At 40.8% G+C, this 22,120-nt stretch overlaps 1 protein-coding gene across 4 annotated transcripts in view; it reads right to left on the bottom strand.

Moving 5' to 3' along the window:
* Window positions 1-17,132, bottom strand: part of MAEA (macrophage erythroblast attacher, E3 ubiquitin ligase) — a 112,262-nt gene extending 95,130 nt beyond the window's left edge. For 2 of the 4 annotated variants that reach the window (XM_074951843.1, XM_074951844.1), the window contains exon 1: window positions 16,763-16,895. In XM_074951843.1, the coding sequence (XP_074807944.1) occupies window positions 16,763-16,831 (69 nt within the window). In that variant the 5' untranslated portion in view covers window positions 16,832-16,895. Of the gene's footprint in view, window positions 1-16,762 lie in introns of all 4 variants that reach the window. The other 2 variants (XM_074951845.1, XM_074951846.1) reach the window with 2 other exon arrangements.
* Window positions 17,133-22,120: the final 4,988 nt, after the last annotated feature.

Below are 22,120 nucleotides of genomic sequence, written 5' to 3' on the forward strand. Positions count from 1 at the left end.
CCGTCCTGAGCCCTGTCATGTCCCACCCCACTCTGTGGAGATGAGGTACAGGAGCGGGAGGCAGGAGTGGGGGGAGGCGGACACCCTGACATTAGCACCCCTCTTCTCTCCCTCCCGCCCCTGCACAGCAAGCAGAAGGCTCCCAGGAGCAGCTCCAAGACAGAGGGCAGGAGCAGCACATGGCAGTGGATGGAGGGACAGCTGAACTGCTTGGCAATTGATTGCCTGCTGGGCAGCTGCCACACAGGGAACTTAGGGGAGCTGATGGTGGGCTGCTGGTCCACCCTGGTTCCAACCCCCGACCAGCTAGTTCTAACAGGCTGCTCTTTCTGCAAGCAGTGGACAAAGCAGGTGGTGGCCAAAAAACCTTATAAGGGAGCAGTGCACAACTTTAAGTGAGCATGTTCCCTAATTGATCAGCAACGTAACAACAAAAAAACGTTACCAGGACAACTTCATGTCTGTATAAGATGGACAGCTAAAAATTCAAAATGTTTACTTTTCCACATACATTAAAGAAGTTGTCATCACAGGACTGTTTTGCAGTTATAAAGGGAGGGAGCGTGCTCCATGCAATCACAAATTCGAGTACATGGAACAATCTCTCCGTTACGATTAGTCCTTTTAACAGAACTTTTCAACTCTATCCAGTGCATGCACATGTGTGCACGTTTGCATGTTTTAAATAATCTCTAGTTTTGGCCTAACATCAAGACATGTAGTTGAAGCAACCACTCTTCACTTACATTTATAGTTTTGTAAGAGATATCTGAACTTTCCCACCCTTGTTAGTAAAGCTGTTTGGCATGAGTTACTGATTCTGCAACTTCTAGCATGGCAATGTCAAAACCACAACAAAGTCTCAGGAGATTTTTTTCTTCTTTAAACAAAGAAAGTACCAGAATGAGTTCATACATGTGCAGTATCCAGCTTCTTGCCTTATGTTTTAGTATCTAGGGCAAGTCTGACGTGAACACAATACCTTTAATCATGGTGAGCATCACTTTTGCTGATGTCCCCATGTTCTCTCTTTCTTTAAAATTAATAGAGTTACTAATAAAAGACAGAAGAAGATTCTTGATATGAAAGACGTCCAAATGCTAACTAATATAAAAGTACCTGTGTACAGAGAAGTGCATGTAAGTAAGACATATACACATGGGTAAGTTTATGGGGCAGTTGCTTAACACAGTATTAGCAAGGGAGAAGGATCTGGGGATAAAATAGGAAAAATAGGTTAAAATACTTAGATAAGTTAGATTTACTCAAGAGAGCAGTGTCTGAAGAAACTTCCTAACATACTTAAGGAACTAGCCAACGCAATCTCTGAACCAGCAGTGATTATCTTTGAGAACTCAAGGAGGATGGGTGGGATTTTAGAAGACTCGAGAAGAGCAAAAATAGTACCCATCTTCAAAAAAAGGGATAAAGAAAGACACTGAGAATTAAACCAATCATCTTAACTTAAATACTCAAAGATACTGGAACAAATTATTAAACATTCAATTTGTATGCACCTAGCGGATAAAAGAGTGAGAAGTTATAGCCAACATGGATTTGACAAGAACAAGTTATGCCAAACCAAACCAACATCCTTCTTTGAGAGGGTTACTGGCTAGTGGAAAGGGGGAAATTTGTAGACATGATGTATCTGGATGTAACTAAGGCTTCTGACACTGTCCTACATGACATTCTCATAAGTGAACTATAGAAATACGGTCTAGATGAAATATTAGATGGATGCAAAACTGATTTAAAGATCATACTCGAAGTGTAATTATCAATATTTGCTGTCAAACTGGGAGAGCATATGTAGTGGGGTCCACAAGAGTCTGTCTTGGCTCTGTACTAGCCAATATTTTCCTTAATAACCTGAATAAAAGGGGGGGGAGAGTGTGTTTGTAAAAACTTGCAGATAACACCAATCTGGGTGGAGTTGCAAGCACTTTGATGGACAAGATTAGAATTCAAAAGTGATCTTGATAATTTGGAGAACTGGTCTGAAATCATAAAGATGAAGTGCTACAATTAGGAAGGGAAAAAAATCCAATGCACAGTGCACAGAACGGGGAATAACTGGCTAGACAGCAGTACTGCAGAGGAGGATCTGGGGAGATTATAATGGATGACAAGTTGAATATGAGTTAACAGTGTGACATTCTGCAAATCCACCACGGGCAGGAAAAGAAGCAATCAGCTTACTTTGCAGCAAGGGAGATTCAGGGTAGAAATTAGTTTTTTCCTACAATAAAGAATAGTTAAGCACTTGAACAGGCTGCCTAAGAAGGTTATGGAATCCCCATCTTGGTGATCTTTAAGAACAGGTTACACTAACATCTGTCAGGGATGATCTAGGTCTCTAGGTATACTCACTCGTGCCTCTGCACAGGGATGATGGCCTAGATTACCTCTTTTAGTCCCTTCCAGCCCTACATGTCTATGATTCTATGACTGTTGGACAAAATGTAGAGAGAAACAAAAATTGGACTGGTAGGTTTCAGTTTCACATGCTCCCTTACTAAATGTGGGTCAGAGTAGATTAGCCCGACCAGTTTATCCAGTGATTAAAGAATTAGCATAAAAAGGATCCTAGATACATTTTAATTTCTTTGAGCCAGGCATCATGCCTGCTTGTGCTTCCTAACAAAAAAGTTCTTGATCCCAGTTCGGGCCTTTGGGTGCTAGTGCAGTACAAACAAACACTTTTCTTTATTAGAAGTAGTATTAAAGTTAAGAGAATCCACAAACTGTGACCACTGCAGTCACATGATCACAAACCAGTCTAGTGGTGAACAGAAAGGGGATTTAAAAAAAAAAAAAAAAAAAAAAAGAGAGAGACCCCTAAAATATTGCATCTAAGGCCCTGATTTGACTGGAAAAAAAACCTTTGTTTTCTCTTATCATGTATTCTTAACACAAATTAAAAGCACTGTAAACACACAGGCTAACGTGCCTGAAGCTGTGTTAGCTGGCCATGTTTTGGCCTATGCTTCTGTGTTGGCCTGCATCTTTACAGGCTTTTCATTCAAGATAAGCTAAATTCAAAAACAAAACCAAACGAACAAAGGAGCCACACACAAGGCCACATCCTTTTTGATCTATTAAGACAGGGGTTAAATTTTCTTGGGTAACTAAGAGAGAAAAACAAAGTCAAACGGTGGCAGTAATGAGACAATCCCCAACAGCAGAAATGTGAAAGAGTGAACTAGGACTGTTGTACGCAAGAGGAAAGGTGCAGTAGCAGGGAAGCAGAGGCAGAATGCAATGCCGCCTAAATACTTTAAATTGTAAACAAGGGGAAAAAAAAATCCCTAAATCAAAATGGAGGTCAACCCATCCAGAACATACCTCTGAGCAGCAAGCTCTCTTTTTTAATACCGAATAAGGTCCACAAACTTGGACAGGATATGTAAAATAGACGAGGAGCGCAGTACTATCATTCTTCAGATAGAATAACTTATTCTGCACATGAGACTAGATTCCTTTGTGGACCAGCAATAGGTACAGCATTTTTGAGTAGGAGTAATGCAACTTGTATTCTGTAGCTCTCCATCTGTCGATCTCAGCATATTTCACGGAGTTGAGCTAGCATTATCTCTATTTTACATATGGGTGAGAAAAGTAATTTACATTGCCACTAATTTGAAGAACCATTAACAGAACCCAATTCTTCTGATTCCAAGCCCTGTTATCAGCCCACTAAACCATGACCCACTATTTTCCTCTGCAGCGGTAATAATTTTTCCTGGAGTTGCTGGCCCACCTTTAGCCAAAGGCTACTAAATAAATAAAATAGATAAGAGACCTAGAGGACCAGTGGCAGGGTTTAAATTTTTATTTCTTACAAGTGTTCATATCAAGAATTAAGAGCCAAAGTTCAAAGGTAGAATAAGTTTTTCTGTGCAGTAATGTTAATTTTCTAAGTCTGTGTGGTAGGTGTGAGACTTTCCAAAAATTATGACGCTTAGCAAAATTTAGGAACATTAGATTTGCATTTTTCAGTGGGGGAAAAAAATGTGCAAAACATGAACTTCCCTCAATTACAAACATATCATTTTCATAACATTAGAAAGATAATACTATTTCACTTTAATATCATTTGTATTCAAGGGTTTTTAGCTGCTCTAAACTGGATACTGAAAGATATCTATCTATATACAAAAAAAAGAAAAGATCACCATTCAATACTGCTCAAAATTTTGTCTGCTATTTCAACACTTCAAGAGAATGAACGGATAGTGTCTAGGATAACAAATTGACACAGTTCAACTAACATACACACTTGTACAAAAGCAGCAAATCAAATATAGATTTTTGGGGGGGGGATTAAGCTTTTCCATAGGCACAATTATACAAGAAAATGTAATTAATCTCCCTTAGTCACCTGTGTAGTTCCGTACAAGTTTCTCATTTACAAAATTCAGCCAACATCTTGCTAGATCATTTTGCCATTGTACAATGATCTTTTGCGTCCTTATGTAAGCCAACTGACATCCATCTTAGAGTTTGTGTAGTGGCATACGTTAGAAATGTGGTGGAAACTGTCACTCCCACCACACTTTTTTGTAGCTGCCATCTTTGACTCCCCTTCCAAAAGCAAAATTCCACTAGACACTTTTTAAAGCTTTGTCCTTCTTTTAAGCAAAGTATTTGAACATAAAAGTAATGTCAAAGATATCTCGCTGTCAAGAGTCAGCCTGGCTCTAACACAGTCTTCCTGTGTGACCTTAAGCAAGTCACAGAATCATAGAAATGTAGGGCTGGAAGGAACCTCAAAAGGTCATCAAGTCCAGTCCCTGGCACTGAGGCAAGACCAAGTATATCTACACCATCCTGGACAGGTGTTTGTCTAAACTGGTTCTCAAAAACCTGCAGTGAAGAGGATTCCACAACCTCCCCTGGTAGCCCATTCCTGTCCTTAACTATCCTTATAGTAGGAAAGGGTTTTCCAAATATTTAAACCTAAAATCTCCTTTGCTGCAGGTTAAGCTGATCACTTCTTATCCTATCTTCAGTGCACAAGGAAAACAACTGATCAGCCCTTAACACATTTGAAGACTGATGGGTGACCTGATAACAGTCCTCTTTTCTCAAGATTAAACACGCCCACTTTAAAAAAAAAACAAAACAAAAAAACTTTCCTGATGGATAAAGTCTTCTAAACAGTTTATCAATTTTGTTGCTCTCCTCTGGACTCTGTCTGTGCCCAGAATTAGACACAATATTCCAAGTGAGGCCTCAATAGTGCTGAACAGAAGACAATAAATTACCTCTTGGGTCTTACACCTTGGAATAACAGCCTTTTTAGCAACTGCTTCACATTGTTAACTCATATTCAATTTGTGAACCACTATAACCTCCAGATCCTTTTCTGCAGTACTACTGCCTAGCCAGTTATTCTCATTTTGTAGCTGTGCATTGGATTTCTCCTTGCTAAGTATAGTATTTTGCACTCTTCTTTTATTGAATTTCATCTTGTTGATTTCAGACCAATTCTCCAACTTGTCACACTTGTTTAACATTCTAATCCTGTCTTTCAAAGTGCTCACAACCACTTGCTCTTGATGTTATCCATAATTTTTAAAAGTCTCTCTCTCAACTCCATTATCCAAGTCATTAATGAAAAACATTGAATAATATTGGGCCCAGGACTGACCCCTGCAGGATCCTACTACTTAGGCCCTCCTAATTTGACAGCAAATCATTGATAACTACTCTGAGTACGGTCTTTCATCCAGTTCTGTGCACCCACCTTATAGCAGTTTCAGCTAGATAATATTTCCCTAGTTTGCTTATGAGAATGTCACATGGGACTGTCAAAAACCTTACTCAAAAAAAATTAAAATCTATCACATCTACTGCTTTTCTCCTAGCCACTAGACAAATGCCCCATGTCAAAGAAGGATAGTAGGTTGGTTTGGTATGATTTGTTTTTGACAAATCCATGTTAGCTATAACAGATCACGCTACTATCCGACTTAGGTGCTTACAAATTATTTATTTAATAATATGATCCAGTATCTTTCCAGGTGTCAAGATAGGACTGACTGGTCTAATTCCCAGGGTCCTCTTTGTTCCCCTTTTTAAAGATATGTTTGCTCTTCTCCAGTCCTTAGGGACCTCACCAATCCCCCAAGAGAATTGCTAACTGTTCAGAGATTGCATCCTTAAATATTTTAGGATGAATTTCATCAGGCCCTGCAGCAACTTGAATACACATATGTTATCTAAATATTTTTAGCCAATTTTCCCCCCTATTCTGGCTTATGCTCCTTCCCCCTTGTTAATATTTATTATGCTAAATCAGTGGATCATAATTAACCTTTTTAGTGAAGACAACCAAAACAAGCAAACACGTCAGACTTCTTGGTGTCATCCATTATTAGCTCTCTTTCCCTGCTAGGGAGGTAGACCTAGACTTTTCTTTGTCTCTCTCTTGATCTTAATATATATTTTCTTATTGCCTTTAATGCCCTTGCCAGATGTAACTCATTTGGTGCATTATCCATTCAGATTTTCTCCCTACATGCTTGAACTGATTATTTATACTCATCCTTAGCAATTTGTCCATGCTTCCACTTTTTATGATTTGTGGTGGGCAGGAGGTTCTTAAACTGCTCCTGATACAGCGATATTGGCCTCTTACTATTCTTATTTTTCCTTCAACCAGAATAGTTTGCTGTTTTGCATAGACAACATTAAAGGCATAACTGCCAGCTCTCCACAACTCTTTTTTTCCTTAGATTTTCTTCCAAAGGGGACCTTATCTAGCAGTTTCTGTGTTTGTTAAAGTCTGCTTTTTTCCAGGTCCATTCTCCTCATTCTGCTACTTTCACCTCTTTTCCATAGAATCACAAAATCTGTCATTTCATGATCACTTTCTCCCAAATTACCTTCAGTCTTCTGATGTACAAAAAGTTACTCCCTGTTGGTCAGAATCAAGACTAAAATGGCTGTCTCTGTTACTTCCTCCACTTTCTGGGGGGAAAAAAAAAGGAGTTGTCCCCAGTACATTTCAAGACCATATTGGAGATTTTGTGTTTTGCTGTATAAATTTTCTAGCAGATGTCTGAGTATTTAAAGTCCCCCCACCACCCCCATTATTACCAGGTCTTGTCTTGTGTTTTGGATATTCCGGTTATTTGTTCCAGAAATGCCTCCTCCTCCTGATTTGGTGGTATAGAGGACACATTTACCATAATACCCTGTTTTCCCCCTTTTCCTTTCACCCAGAGACTTTCAACTGATGTCTCACCTAAGAACAAGTGTATATATTCTTGATGTATAATGCAACACTTTCCCTTTTTCCTGAACAAGCGATACCCCTCTATACCAATATTCCAGCCACGACATTTATCCCATCAGTTCTCAGTGATGCCAATTCCACAGGATCTGTACTATGCCCCATCTTTTAAACAATTCCTTGGAGGGACCCCTTCAGTATGCCAGACCCCCAAGGGTCCCACTCCCTTAAAGGTGGGTCACACGGCCTCAACATCTCCTAGATTGAGCCTCTAGCACTTCAGTTTCACAAAGTAAGCTCTGCCCAGTTAGTCCAACTGAGATAGACTCCCACTCAGACTTTTTGCATTCTTGAGGAATCAGATCTCCACATCTATTTTCAGTGACACCAGGTAGCCTTTTCAAAACAAAGTAGGGTTTATAAGTCAACTGGAATACAGAACCTGGAAGTCCTTAGGTTAGCAAAGAGAAACAAAGGTGAAGAAAGAGGTCAGGCTGACCAACGTCAGCACTTTACCCAGTCACGCGGCTGCAACACCCATTTGGTCTCTGCCTCCATCTCTCTCGCTCTGACTGTGAGCCCAGGCGACAGCTGCTATGTCTCTCAAAGGCCAACTCTTGTCCTAGCCTCTGATCACCTTGTGGTCCATTACGTTCCTCCTCCACACCCAGGCTGAGTTCACATATTCAATGACTCCTATCTGTGAGAAACTCAGGCAGGCAGCTCAGTCCTTGAGGTTCCTATTGTCTTTCCAAATCCTCTATTGATATTGACCAGTTTCAGCCAATCATTAATGACCCATTCAGAGCACCCCAGACACTTACTTGACATGAACATCTTCAATGCCACAAGGGCATTATAATGCTTCTGCACCCACTAGTTAACAACCTCAATCAAGTAAGTCACTGCCATGCACATATTCCATAAAAATATTACAGAAAGTTTCCACTTTATCACATCAAGTCATAATTTAGCTCATGTACTAATTAGGACTGTTGATTAATCACAAGAGTTAACTCATGCTATTACCTCAAAAAAATTAATTGCGATTTTAGTTGTCGTTTTTTTAATCGCAGTGTTAAACAACAGAATACCAATTGAAATGTATTAATTATTTTGGATGTTTTTCTACATTTTTAAATATATCGATTTCAATTACAAAGAATACAAAATCTGGAGTGCTAACTTTATATTATTTTTATTACAAGTGTTTGCACTGTAAAAGTGACAAAAAATTGTATTTTTCAATTCATCTCATACAAGTAGTGTCGTGCAATCTCTTTATCATGAAAGTACAACTTACAAATGTAGGGGTTTGTGTTACATAACCGCACTCAGAAACAAAACAATGTAAAACTTTAGAGCCTACAAGTTCACTCAGTCCTACTTCTTGTTCAGTCAATCGCTAAGACAAACAAGTTTGTTTACATTTACGGGCAATATTGCTGCCCACTTCTTAATTACAATGTCACCTGAAAGTGAGAACAGGCATTCGCATAGCACTGTTGTAGCTGGCGTTGCAAGTTATTTACATGCCAGATATGACTCTTTAGCACATGCCTCTTTATGCTTCGGCCTTCACTCCGGATGACATGCTTCCATGCTGATGAAGCTAGATAAAAAATATGTTAGGGTAGAATTGTATGTCTCCTGCTCTGTTTTACCTGCATTCTGCCACATATTTCATGTTATAGCAGTCTCAGATGATGACCCAGCACATGTTGTTCGTTTTAAGAACACTTTCACTGCAAATTTGGCAAAATGCAAAGAAGATACCAATGTGAAATTTCTAAAGATAGCTAAAGCACTCCACCCAAGATTTAAGAATCTGAAGTGCCTTTCAAAATCTGAGAGGGATGAGGTGTGGAGCATGCTTTCAGAAGTCTTAAAAGAGCAACACTGATGCGGAAACTACAGGACCAGAACCACCAAAAAAGAAAAATCAACCTTCTGCTGGTGGAATCTGACTCAGATAATGAAAATGAACATGCGTCGATCCGCTCTTCTTTGGATAGTTATCGAGCAGAACCTGTCATCAGTGTGGACGTACATCCTCTGGAATGGTGGTTGAAGCATGAAGGGACATATGAATCTTTAGCGCATCTGACATGTAAATATCGTCTGATGCCAGCTACAACTGTGCCATGCAAACGTGTGTTCTCACTTTCAGGTGACATTGTTAACAAGAAGCAGGAAGCATTATCTTCTGCAAATGTAAACAAACTTGTTTCTCTTACTGATTGACTGAACAAGAAAGAGGACTGATTGGACTTGTAGGCTCTAAAGTTTTACATGGTTTTATTTTTGAAGGCAGGGTTTTTTTGGTACATAATTCTACATTTGTAAGTTCAACGTTCATGATAAAGAAATAGCACTACAGTACTTGTATTAGGTGAATTGAAAAATAGTATTTCTTTTGTTTATTACAGTGCAAATATTTGTAATAAAAAATAAATAAAGTGAGCACTGCACACTTTGTATTGTGTTGTAATTGAAATCAATATATTTGAAAATGTAGAAAACATCCAAAATATTTAAATAAATGGTATTCTATTGTTTAACAGCACGATTAATCGCAATTAATTTTTTTAGTTGCTTGACAGCCGTAGTACTAATAGTTCCAGTTCTTCCTCTTTATTTGCCATACCCCTTATATTTGTGTGCAAACATCTAAGATGTTGTATAAATTCCCCCACTGTTCTCCCTCTTGTTATTCCTATGACCCAACTGTAATTTTCCATTTCCCACCCTCCCGCAAGATCTAATTTTAAAATTGCCTTTAAAAAACAAACAAACAAACTACCCACCCGTGGGCTTTTGTCACTTGCCCCCTTTTTACCTAGTTTAAAGCTCTCCTCATTAGGTTGGCGAGTGTATCCAAAGATGGTCTACTCCTTCTTGGTCATATGGACCCCATCTATTCCTAGCAGTCCTCCTTCCTGGAGCAGCATCCCATGGTGGAGAAAGCCAAAGTCGCTTCATCGGTTTCTCTGTTCCCTCTCCAATCTTTTGTCTGTCTTGTATAGCTTGATTACAAACTCCTCAGGGAAAGAGACAGTCTTCAATGTGTGTTTGGACAGTGCCTAGCACAATGGAGTCAGTCTTGGTTAGGGCCTCATAGGTACTACTGTAACACAAATAAATAATGCCACAACTCCTACTGGATCCTATAATATCCTTCACCTCTATCATAGTTCAAGTGACAGCACTTCACACAAGATGTTTATACTTGTTTGTGAAGGAAATTTGTATTGGGATATGTGAAAAACCAAAGTTACACTGTATAAATGAGCTATGTTTATGAAAGTTAAGAAGATAATTAAAGTAGAGAGGTTATGCAGCAGTTAACTCATGGGGTTTGGGCCAGTTAAAGCCATCTGGCCTCAGAGTGGCACTTAGGTGTCGTAGCATCCGCCTGCATCTTGCTTTATTTAAGCAAAAAGGCATGACAATTTCACAATTTGTGAAACATGCTACACTAATGTATATGTAAAGTCTTGCGTATGAGCATACAGTATTTCTACATCGTATATTTTCAGGCCCTGGGCTAAGAAAGGCCAAGTATATCATGAAGGCAACATCTTATGTTTACAGGCACTGAATGATTTTGCTGTCATGCCCTGCCAGCAAATATATGGCTGCCAAAACAGTTGTTTGCTAAATGTATAGGCCTAGAGATAAGGTGCCACACTGATTAATACATGGATTACTATAGCAAAGGATAGTGGGGAGGGGTTTAAAAGAAAGTGAGATACATTGAGGAAGCAAGAGCTGATTAGAGAATGTAGGACAAAGAAATCTTGCATTTATTTTTATACTATGTTTCATGACACTTAAGCTCTGAAATGCTCTTCATTCATGATTTAGCAAAAATGAAGAGAATTTGATAAGTTTCCTTTACTTCTGTTTTCTAGCAGCTTTCACTAATTCAGATAATTTTACAATTATATAATAGTATTACAGTAGTGCCCAGAGACCCCAAATATGTTAGGTATTGTACAAACATAGGAAGCCAATGCCAGAGAGTTAATAATCTGGAAACAAAAGTGATACAAAGCATTGTTGAGGAGGGATGAGGGCTACAAGCAAATATTCTACAAGTATAACTTTATTATTAGTAAAAAGAAAAGGAGTACTTGGGGCACCTTAGAGACTAACAAATTTATGTGAGCATAAGCTTTCGTGAGCTACAGCTCACTTCATCAGATGCATCCAATGAAGTGAGCTGTAGCTCACGAAAGCTTATGCTCACATAAATTTGTTAGTCTCTAAGGTGCCACAAGTACTCCTTTTCTTTTTGCGAATACAGACTAACACGGTGCTACTCTGAAACCCTTAATTAGCATCCTGTCTTTGAAGCAAATGCTAATAAGATCCCCCCTCCTCAAAGTATCAGGAAATTCCATGCTTAAAATGATTTTCTGCAGGTGCAACAACTTACTGGGAGTCAGAAAATGAAATCTACAGCCTATAGCTACTCTAATACCTGTTTATAAAATTATGCATGTCTCTGCTCATAAGTACATTTTCTTACTTTGGTTGTACTAAACAAATATACTTTATTGCCAGGGCAAAGGAGTGAGTCCCATTAGATTCAAAGCCTGATGGTTCTTCAACATCAAAGTTACTTCAAAGGGTTGCTATAGGAGAATTTAGAGAATGCTTGCACAGAGCCCAACAGCAGAGAAACAGCAGTAGTATGTCAGACTACCCTCTTCTCAGCACATATTTTATTTAGTAAAATGGATGGGGTTGCTTGCAGGTAACAGCAAGATCATACTCCTATTCCGTAAATCCTCTTTTTTTGCACCATCTATGCTGTATCAAAAACATGTTAAAGAGTATGAAGTCTTGCCTCTTCTGTTCTCCTTCTCTTCTCTCCAAATCACACCCACTGAAATAATAATGCAGGTATTCCCTCAAAAGTTTCTGATGATATTGTAAGTCAACTGAATATTGCTCTTGGACATTTCAGCAAATCCAAGACCCAATTAGAACCTTAATTTATTTACAGGATTTTGTTTGACAGTCAAAGCTGGCCTGAGCACAGGATGGGAACAACATATACTATATCTATTCATGTTCTCCCACTGTCCCACTTAAGGTGTACCGGTAAACTACTCTGCACAGCTCAGAAGAACTCGGTACCTTCCATCAGAGAATGCTACACTGAGTCCAGCTCCACTACTTTAAGAACAGAAGAATGGCCATACTGGGTCAGACCAATGGTCCATCTAGCCAGGTATCCTGCCTTCCAACATTGGACAATGCCAGATGCTTCAGAGGGAATGAACAGAACAGGTAATCAAGTGATCCATCCCGTTGCCCATTCCCAGCTTCCTGCAAACAGAGCCTAGGAACACTTCAGAGCATGATTTTACATCCATGTCCATCCTAGCTAATAGCCATTGATGAACCAATCCTCTATGAATGTCTCTCATTCTTTTTTGAACCTTGTTATAGTCTTGGCCTTCACAACATCCTCTGGCAAAGAGTTCCACAGGTTGACTGTGCATTGTGTGAAGAAGTACTTCCTTTTGTCTGTTTTAAACCTGCTGTCTATTAATTACATTTAGTGACACCTAATTCTAGTGTTATGAGGAGTAAATAACACTTCCTTATTCACTTTCTCCACACTGGTCAAGATTTTATAGACCTCTAAGATATCCCCCCTAAGTCATCTCTTTTCCAAGCTAAAAAGTCCCAATCTTATTAACTTCTCCTCACACGGAAGGCGTTCCATACCCTTAATCATTTTTGTTGCCCTTCTCTGTACCTTTTCCAATTCCAGTATATCTTTTTTGAGATGGGGTGACCAGATCTGCACACAGTATTCAAGATGTGGGCATACCAAGAATTTACATAGAGGCAATATGATATTTTCTGTATTATTGTCTACCTCTTTCCTAAAGATTCCCAACACTGTTTGCTTTTTTGACTGCTGCTGCACACTGAGGGGATGTTTTCAGAGAAAAATCCACAATGACGCCAAAATCTCTTTCTTGAGTCGTAACAGCTAATTTAGACCTCATCATTGTATATGTACAGGTGGGATAATGTTTTCCAATATGGATTACTTTGCATTTATCAATACTGAATTTCATCTGCCATTTTGTTGCCCAGTCACCCAGTTTTGTGAGATTCCTTTGTAATACTTCACAGTCTGCTTTGAACTTAACTATCTTGAGTAGTTTTGTATTATCTGCAATTTTTGCCACCACAGTGTTTATCCCTTTTTCCAGATCATTTATGAATATGTTGAACAGGACTGGTCCCAGTACAGACCCCAGGGGGACACCACTATTTACCTCTCTCCATTCTGAAAACTATTTATTCCTACTCTTTGTTAGCTATCTTTTAACCAGTTACCGATTTATGAGAGGCCCTCTTAGCCTATGACAGCTTACTTTGGTGAGGGACCTTGTCAAAGGCTTTCTGAAAATCTAAGTACACTATATCCACTGAATCCCTCTTGTCCACATGCTTGTTGACCCCCCCCCCCCCAACAGCTTTTCAACAGCTGTTTATGTCAGAAGTTGACCAATGGCCTTCAAAAGGGGCTAAAGCCTCCCAACACTGCTCCCAGCTCCCCTTCAAACTAAGCAAAGCTACTTTCACTGATACTTGGCTAACAGCTGCAGCCCAGAGTCCCAACCTACCATCACTGGAGCAGCCCAGGTAAAAATATTTTGACTTCTAGTCACACTTCTCTCTACCAGTTTCTGGTTCACTTCTCGTTCCATCCAGCTTGATAATTCAGCTTTTTAATAGTTATTTACATTTCCAAAGATACAAATGAACTACATTATTTTCTGATGTCACTTGTTTATTTGTACATCAGCTCTGAACTATGCTCAGAGTGTTGACACCCTTTAATTTCCTTTTGTCAGTGCATATTGGAGGCTTCATGTATTATGCTTTCAGATGAGCTATAAAGCAAAATTCCCTATCAGTGGGGTTTATTAGAGATCGATGCAACTTTTTTGGGAAAGATAGCAAGTAACCCTCATGTCCTGAGGAGGAAAACAGCATAAGTAGTTGTATTCTGTACACTTAAATTACTCCCGCAGATTCAGCTGAGTAAGTCACTTTACTTTCCCTTGAAAAATAATACCGTACAGAATTGCTGAAGCAGAATGTTGCTGCACTTCCACTCCAGAAATTACCTCAATTTAGCATTAAGAGGGATTTTCCCTATAGAGAGTGTCATAAGCACTCCTTCCCATGAAAGGCACTCTTATGGAACATATTGTAACGTAGAGCTATTACACAACTGCTATTATCTAGTGACTCGGGCATGAGCAAGTTAAAGGGAGGAAACAGGAAGGATATAAATGTAGTTCTGACTTCCTTATAGTTTACTTACATCAATTAGAGAAAATTGCTAGTGTCCACAGATGGGTAACAAAGTATTATAGCTGCCACCACAGTGACCATAATAAGTTTCTATGCATGTGTTTTATAGACTGTTTTAAGTTCTTAAGAACCCACTAGAGATGAAAATTCACTCTGTCCTTTTCACCTCTACCAAAAAATTGTTTTCTCTAGCATGGATAATGGTTTGAAATCTCCACAGTCAAGGAAACTTAAGGGGATAAATGCAAGTTGTAACTAAACAGTGACTGCTTCAAGAGTTTTTTTGTAATAAGAACTAATATTAAACAGAAAGGAAGCTTCTGGAGCACTGAGGGGTGGGGGAGAGACAAAACACAAAAAGAATTAAGTGCCATCTAAACATCACCCTTATGACATTAAACAGCCTTGTATTAACAGTGTTATTCAAACTAAACAGCTTAGTTATTTCATGACAATAAAAGGAATATTTCATTATAATTAAAATGCTGCAAAAAATCCCTCATCAAGAGTAAATAGCAGACTTGAAAAATGCCTTAAAACTAGTTTAAAATGACTGCCTTCTTCTTTAAATGGGTGACAGTAGATTGCCTTAAATGGTATAGAGAGAGAGAAAAAAGCAAACCATTGTCTCTCACTAGATGTAAATACTGAGGAATACGACAGAGATTGTCTAAACACAATATGAATGTGTCAATAAATAAACCATTGAAACAGGCTTCTTTGTCGATGAATTTCTTAACATTGTTGCTGGCTGTGGAAAGTATCAACAGTGCCTTTCTAAGGGGACTTAAAATTTAACCCAGATACTGTCAAGCTTTAAGTACTTCAGGGCGACAGGGAAAATAAATCTTCAGATATAAAATGGGAATCAAGACAGTCCCAAAGGTGAAGAGGAAATGAGAGGGTAGGACAGGAGGAGGAAGGGAAGAGCAAGAGACAGATGGGAAGAACATGGGCAGAAAACTGCAACACAAACAAATAAAAAAACCAACCACACAACACTCTGTATATTAAAGTAAAACATGACTTAAGCCCAAAAGTTTATTTTGTAAAACGTTTTTGGTACACACTATATGAAAAAATATATTCTAGTTAAATCAGACATAAGGGATGGAAAAGGCCTATTAAGCAGTCCAGCTCATCTCTCCTCACTCCCACTTAGCCAGCACAGGATTAGTTCCCTACAGTAAATTCAACTGCAGTTGAATTGGTTGATCTAATATATATTAAAAATATTCTAAATGATCAATTCACCACTTCCCTTGGGAGACTATTCCCCAGTTTAACAGATCTTATTGTCAGCAATATTTACGCTTAATGGTCAGTTTAGATTTTCCTTTGCTCATTTTATGATGTCTGGCCAGCCTACGCAATTCACCTCCCACCTGGGGAGTTAACACCCTTCAGATACACTCAGTTACTACATCAGCCACCCCAACCCTTTAGTAGTATCCAGCCAAGCTATGGATATTTAACTCTTTCTTCCTTATAAGCTCTCCAGTCCCTTTAATCATTTTTATCTCGACACCCTGCAGTTCATCTCCATCTTTGGGAAACCAAGATGCCAAGGAACCATATTTACCCCCCCCACTCACCACTTAACAATGATACATCGCTCTAACGCCTTTAAAAATTCCTTCTAAATAATCAATGCTCACAGCCCCCTTAAATCATTTCCATTGCCCTGCACCCTCCAGTCTGTCCCAGTCACACCCCTCCCCACACAACATCCTTCAGTCACATCTTTGCCATGGCATATTCAGCTCTTTCCTTCTCCTAAGTCAGCCCCTCCAGTCCTTCAATCGTTTTCATTTTTGTTGTTGCTCAGGGGACTCCACCCCACCTACATCTTCAGGGTATGGAACTGCCCAGGGAGGGCATCATATTCCAGGCACGTTCCTCAACATCAAAAGAAAGAAAATAACCCTTATTGGTATAGGGCAAGGCAGATGGAGGGGGGCACTGAAAGGGGTCCAGTGAACTGGGGTCTCCCCACATTACACACCTTGGGGCCCGAGGGGTTTATAATACAGGGCGTGGGGGACCACAGCTTGTCAAGCCCCGAGCTCCCTTTAGCCCTGCCCAGCTGAGCCATGACCAACCTCGCCCAACCCCTGCCTGGCCCTCCCCTCCCCACAGGCACCCAGGATGCCTAGCACCCACCTTGAGAGTGGGATACTCCTGCACCTTCAAAGTCATTGAGAGCTGAGCAGCTGATTCCTGCACCGCCATCTTGGATTGGGCACCAACCTCCTCCCACCCCCTCCCCGCGCAGAGTCCAAAAGAGCTACCTACGGCGCGCGTTGCATGGTGGGCAATAAAGGACTTCCTCCTCCTTCCTTTCCCCCGCCCCTCTCGTCCCTGATGTAGACGGGCTGAACCAACAGATTACCTCTCCCCCTCCCAAAGCCGGGTGGTATGAGCCACAGGACAGTGGCGGTGGAAGAGAGTATCCATCCAATCATTGCATCCCTTTCGCATCGATCACTTCATAGGCTTTGTCCCGCCCTCTAATTTGTGAAAGCGTGTTTGATTGGATAATATATGAGAGTCAGGGAGAGCTACGCATTCCCATAGGCAGGGATTACGTCTCGGATTGACAGTTTTATTTTCCAATCAAGCTAGCCAGACTTTCATTCGGCCCAATCAGAATCTCCTTTCTGTTTGGGTGGGCGGGACGTAAAAAGTATATTTTTACGGTGAGTTAAAGAGGAGGTTTTAACTACCCGCCCTGAGGTGTCCGGAGGGGGGCACCGCAAGCGAAGCCAGGACGCGGAGCCTGCCGTGTACGTCTCGATTGGCAGGCAGCGCGGCCAATGCACGCAGCAGACACGTCGACGGACACAGCGATGAGCGAATGGGAAGCGAGGGTGGCTGGGGCAAGCGGGTGGCAGCGAGCCGCCTCGATTGTTGCCGGAGTTTGTGTGCGGGGAGACGGGGAGGGGGTGATTCCTAGTAAGCCGCGTAGGGAGGAGCGGGAGTGAGGCGGCGGCGCCGGCGGCGGGAAGAGGTTTAAGTAGCGGAGACAGAGTGAGTCCTCTCCCCCTCAGCCCGGAGCGGGGACTCCCACCTTACCCGCCTCCCGGGGGACGCCACTCTCCTCTCCCCCGACCCGGCCCCTTCGGCCGGGCAGCCCCAGCCGTTGGCGGCCGTTTGTCCGGGGCGTGTGGGGGGTGCCAGCGGGCCTCAGCCAGGGCCAAGCGCTGGCCGGCCAGCTCCGTTCACCGGGCGCCTTCCGTCGACGGCCTGGCTGAGTCCTGTGCGCGGCCCGCAGAGCCCCCCGGCCGCCTGGCAGGGAGAGACGCACCCTTCCCGGCTGCCCGGAGCGCGAACCCCGGACCGAGGGAGAGTCTGCCTCCCTCCCCTCCGCTTGCCCCAGCTGTGCCTGGAAAGGGTGCTTGTTCCAGGCTTAGCCAATAAATAGTTCCCTGTCTCGCTGCACTCGGCGCCGGCCTGTGACTGGGTTGCCAACTTTGGTTGGAGGTATTCCTGGAGGTTTCATCCCATGACATCATCTTTAAATAAAGATTAATCTTTAATTTCTGGAGCGTCCAGGACAATCCTGGCGGGTTGGCAACCCTAGTCTGTTACCATGTAAGAAGGGCCGGAGCCTGCAGTTTTTCTTATGGTTACTCCCGTTGATTTCCTGTGGCAGTAGACAGACGCATGGGAGTTTTTGCAGAATCAGGACCTGAACCAGCTGCTCTCCAGTAGTGATCTGGGGACTAGCAGAGAACCGTTCTTTATGGTCTGCAGAATGAAACATTTTGAGGCTATCCTTTTTAGGATCGTGCGTAACACTCATCACTGGTTTCTGAGCACTTTAGTGGGTTGGGATGGGAGATGCCCCATGAAAATCTTCTCTGAGGAATTAGCCTGCAGAATGAAAAAAAGATGGAGAACCACTGATCCAAAAGTTGGATGTGAAGGGAAAGGTCACGAGTTGTTTCTTACTCTCTTGACGTCTATGGCAAAACTATTGACTTCAGTGGTGCAGGAAGCGATCTTGTATGACCCTTATACTTTGAGAAGTGCACCTTATTGATGAACATGATGGTCCAAGGTTTAAAAGTGCATGTATATGAAATGTCCATGGATAGTGACAGTGACTTTGCTGCCCTTCCTGGTTAAAGTTTGGCTGCATTATTTCTGTTAATTTCTCAGAGTGCAGCCACCAATTCTTGCTGGTCGCTGTGACATATTTTCCTAAAATTCTTAACATTAGAAAAAACAAATATGTACATATACATGTCCAAATAATTGTAATTTATTTATATAGGGTTTGTTTTTTTTTGCTGCCTCCCCCAGCTCCCCACTGCCCCCCTTAGGGCTCCCCATCGCCCTCAGGGCCCTGTACTTCCCCCATTGCCCTGAGCTCCCTTCCACAGCCTCGCACCCCAGGCTCACCCCCCTTCTTGCCTCTTGACCACGGCGCCCAGTAAGGCCGGCCCAGCTGAAACCCCGCTGCCCTGGGTTGAAGCCTGCCCCCAGAGCCCGTCGGCTGAATTGGTGGGGGAGGGAGGGCTGAAGCCTTCCCTTAGAGTCCAGTGGCTGAAGTGGGGGGTCGGCTGAAGCCCTCCCCTGGGCACTGCTGGGAGGGGCCAATACTTTTCCCTCTCCCCCATCTCTGTTGAGGAGGCTATCCTGGCCGCAGGAAAGCCCCTTGGTGGCCATATTTGCAAAATACTGCCCTAAGGGCCAGATCCTGCAACTGGATCTGCATGGATGGACCTTGATTGACTTTATTGAGGCTCCATGCAGATATAGGGGTTTCAGTGTGTCAAGCTGAAATATTGAAGCCTTAGGTAGATAGTGTGTACACACACATTTACATAGCACTATCATGTTCTTCCTATTTTTTTCATATAGATATGAAATACATACACATTTTTTAAAGATTCTTTAAACAGAAAGTTTTATTCTAGACTATGTGAGTTCAGTAGTTAATTAATTAGCACTAAGGACATGGAAAGAAAAATTAGCAAAGGGTGGATATTTTGTTGTAAATTATTAGGCTAATGTGTGAAATATGTAGCTACTGAACATCAGATATATATTTACATATAATTTATTTTGCTATGTATATTTAGTTACGTCTACTAATCTTAATTGTACCATATTTTCCATATGTGATTTTATGCTTAATGTTGAACTTCAACAATATGCAAAATGACCATATTTCACAAATATAAAGTGATCATAGGCATATGTGTGCAAAGTGAGTCAACCTTTGTCCTGTAGAAGTATTGGTGAATGTTTGTCAGAAATTAGTAGTCAAAGTTGAAGAGGTTTGCTCAATGGAAACAGATGGCTGAGCCATCATCATGTCACAGAAAACAGCATGCATTCTTAGTTTAACACAAGAGGGAGCATGTCTAATCTTTAACCTTTAAATATTGCAACTTCAGAGAGAGAGCTTTAATTGTTGAATGTCAACTAATTTACGTTCTAGGTGGCATGGTTAAATATTTATACAGCCTATATGTGCATTATTGGTATGTTTTCAATTTAAAGTTGTTGCAGCTATTAGTTCATGCAAGTAGTGGCATAGAGGGAGTGTGGACTAGAACTAAACTAATCATCTAATCTCTCAAATACTTAAATTTATGTTAAAGAAAATGGAGTGGTCAGTAACTTCCTGCTGAAATTAAAACCAATGAATTATATTGTTGTAAACATTCAAGTACAGAAATGGGCCTTTGATTTTAATGATAAAATAATAATCTTTGTTTTCAAGTTTCCGCTGATTACGCCCTCCCTTCCAAAATTATGGAGCCCAAGTTTAATTTTAACAGAGTTCTGATTAATGCAAAACAAGTCTGTTTATACAATGGTTAATTCTTAAGTAGTATCTTTGTGTAATTCTTACAAAAGCCAAGAAGTGTAAATTTGGAGTATATTAAGAAGGATGTACGTGGCCATAACTTGTTGCTTTCTCCCTGTCGTCTAGCGGGATGACGTAAGAAAGAAATGTTAGATTAATTTTTTTATTTTGAATTTGTATTTCCAGGTTTTGATGATCATCCTTTTCAAATAGTTTATCAATAGGAATGAACATTGTAATTAATGACAGCCACATCCAGCTATTTAATCACTTTGGATAGTATACATTAAAAAATAGGGCTGTCATGCGATTAAAAAAAATTAATCACATGATTAATCGCACTGTTCAACAATAATAGAATACCATTTATTTAAATAGTTCTGGATATTTTCTACATTTTCAAATATATTTCAATTACAACACAATACAAAGTGTACAGTGCTTACTTTATATTTATTTTTTATTACAAATATTTGCACTGTAAAAACAAAAGAAATAGTATTTTTCAATTCATCTAATACAACTACGTCAGTGCAATCTCTTTATCATAAAAGTTGAACTTACAAGTGTAGAATTATGTACAAAAAATTCTGCGTTCAAAAATAAAAAAAGGTAAAACTTTAGCACCTACAAGTCCACTCAGTCCTACTTCTTGTTCAGCCAGTCGCTCAGACAAACAAGTTTGTTTACATTTGCAGAAGATAATGCTGCCTGCTTCTTGTTTACAGTATCACCTGAAAGTGAGGACAGGCATTTTCATGGACAGTTGTAGCTGGTGTTGCAAGATATTATTGTGCCAGATGCACTAGGGATTCATATGTCCCCTCATGCTTCAACCACCACTCCAGAGGACATGCGTCCATGCTGATAATGGGTTCTGCTCGATAACCATCTGAAGCAGTGCAGACCAATGCATGTTCATTTTCATCATGCAGAAGAGAAGAATGAGGGGGGATTTGATAGCTGCTTTCAACTACCTGAAAGGGGGTTCAAAAGAGGATGGATCTAGACTGTTGTCAGTGGTAGCAGATGACAGAACGAGGAGTAATGGTCTGAAGTTGCAATGGGGGAGGTTTAGGTTGCATATTCAGAAAAACTTTTTCACTAGGAGGGTGGTGAAACACTGGAATGCGTTACCTAAGGAGGTGGTGGAATCTCCTTCCTTAGAAGTTTTTAAGGTGAGGCTTGACAAAGCCCTGGCTGGGATGATTTAGTTGGGGATTGGTCCTGCTTTGAGCAGGGGGTTGGACTAGATGACCTCCTGAGGTCCCTTCCAACCCTGATATTCTATGATCATCTGAGTCAGATGCCACCAGCAGAAAGGTTGATTTTTATTTTTTTTTTTTGGTGGTTCGGGTTCTGTAATTTCCGCCGTTGGAGTGTTGCTCTTTTAAGACTTCTGAAAGCATGCTCTACACCTCATCCCTCTCAGATTTTGGAAGGCACTTCAGATTCTAAAACTTTGAGTCCAGTGATGTAGCTATCTTTAGAAATCGCACATTAGTACCTTCTTTGTGTTTTGTCAAATCTGCTGTGAAAGTGTTCTTAAAATGAACAACATGTGCTAGGTCATCATCCGAGACTGCTATAACATGAAATATATGTCAGAATGCAGATAAAATAGAGTAGGAGACATACAATTCTCTCCCAAGGAGTTCAGTCACAAATTTAATTAATGCATTATTTTATTAACAAGC

This window comes from Natator depressus, chromosome 4 (genome assembly GCF_965152275.1).
Source record: "Natator depressus isolate rNatDep1 chromosome 4, rNatDep2.hap1, whole genome shotgun sequence".
Taxonomy (NCBI): Eukaryota; Metazoa; Chordata; order Testudines; family Cheloniidae; genus Natator; species Natator depressus.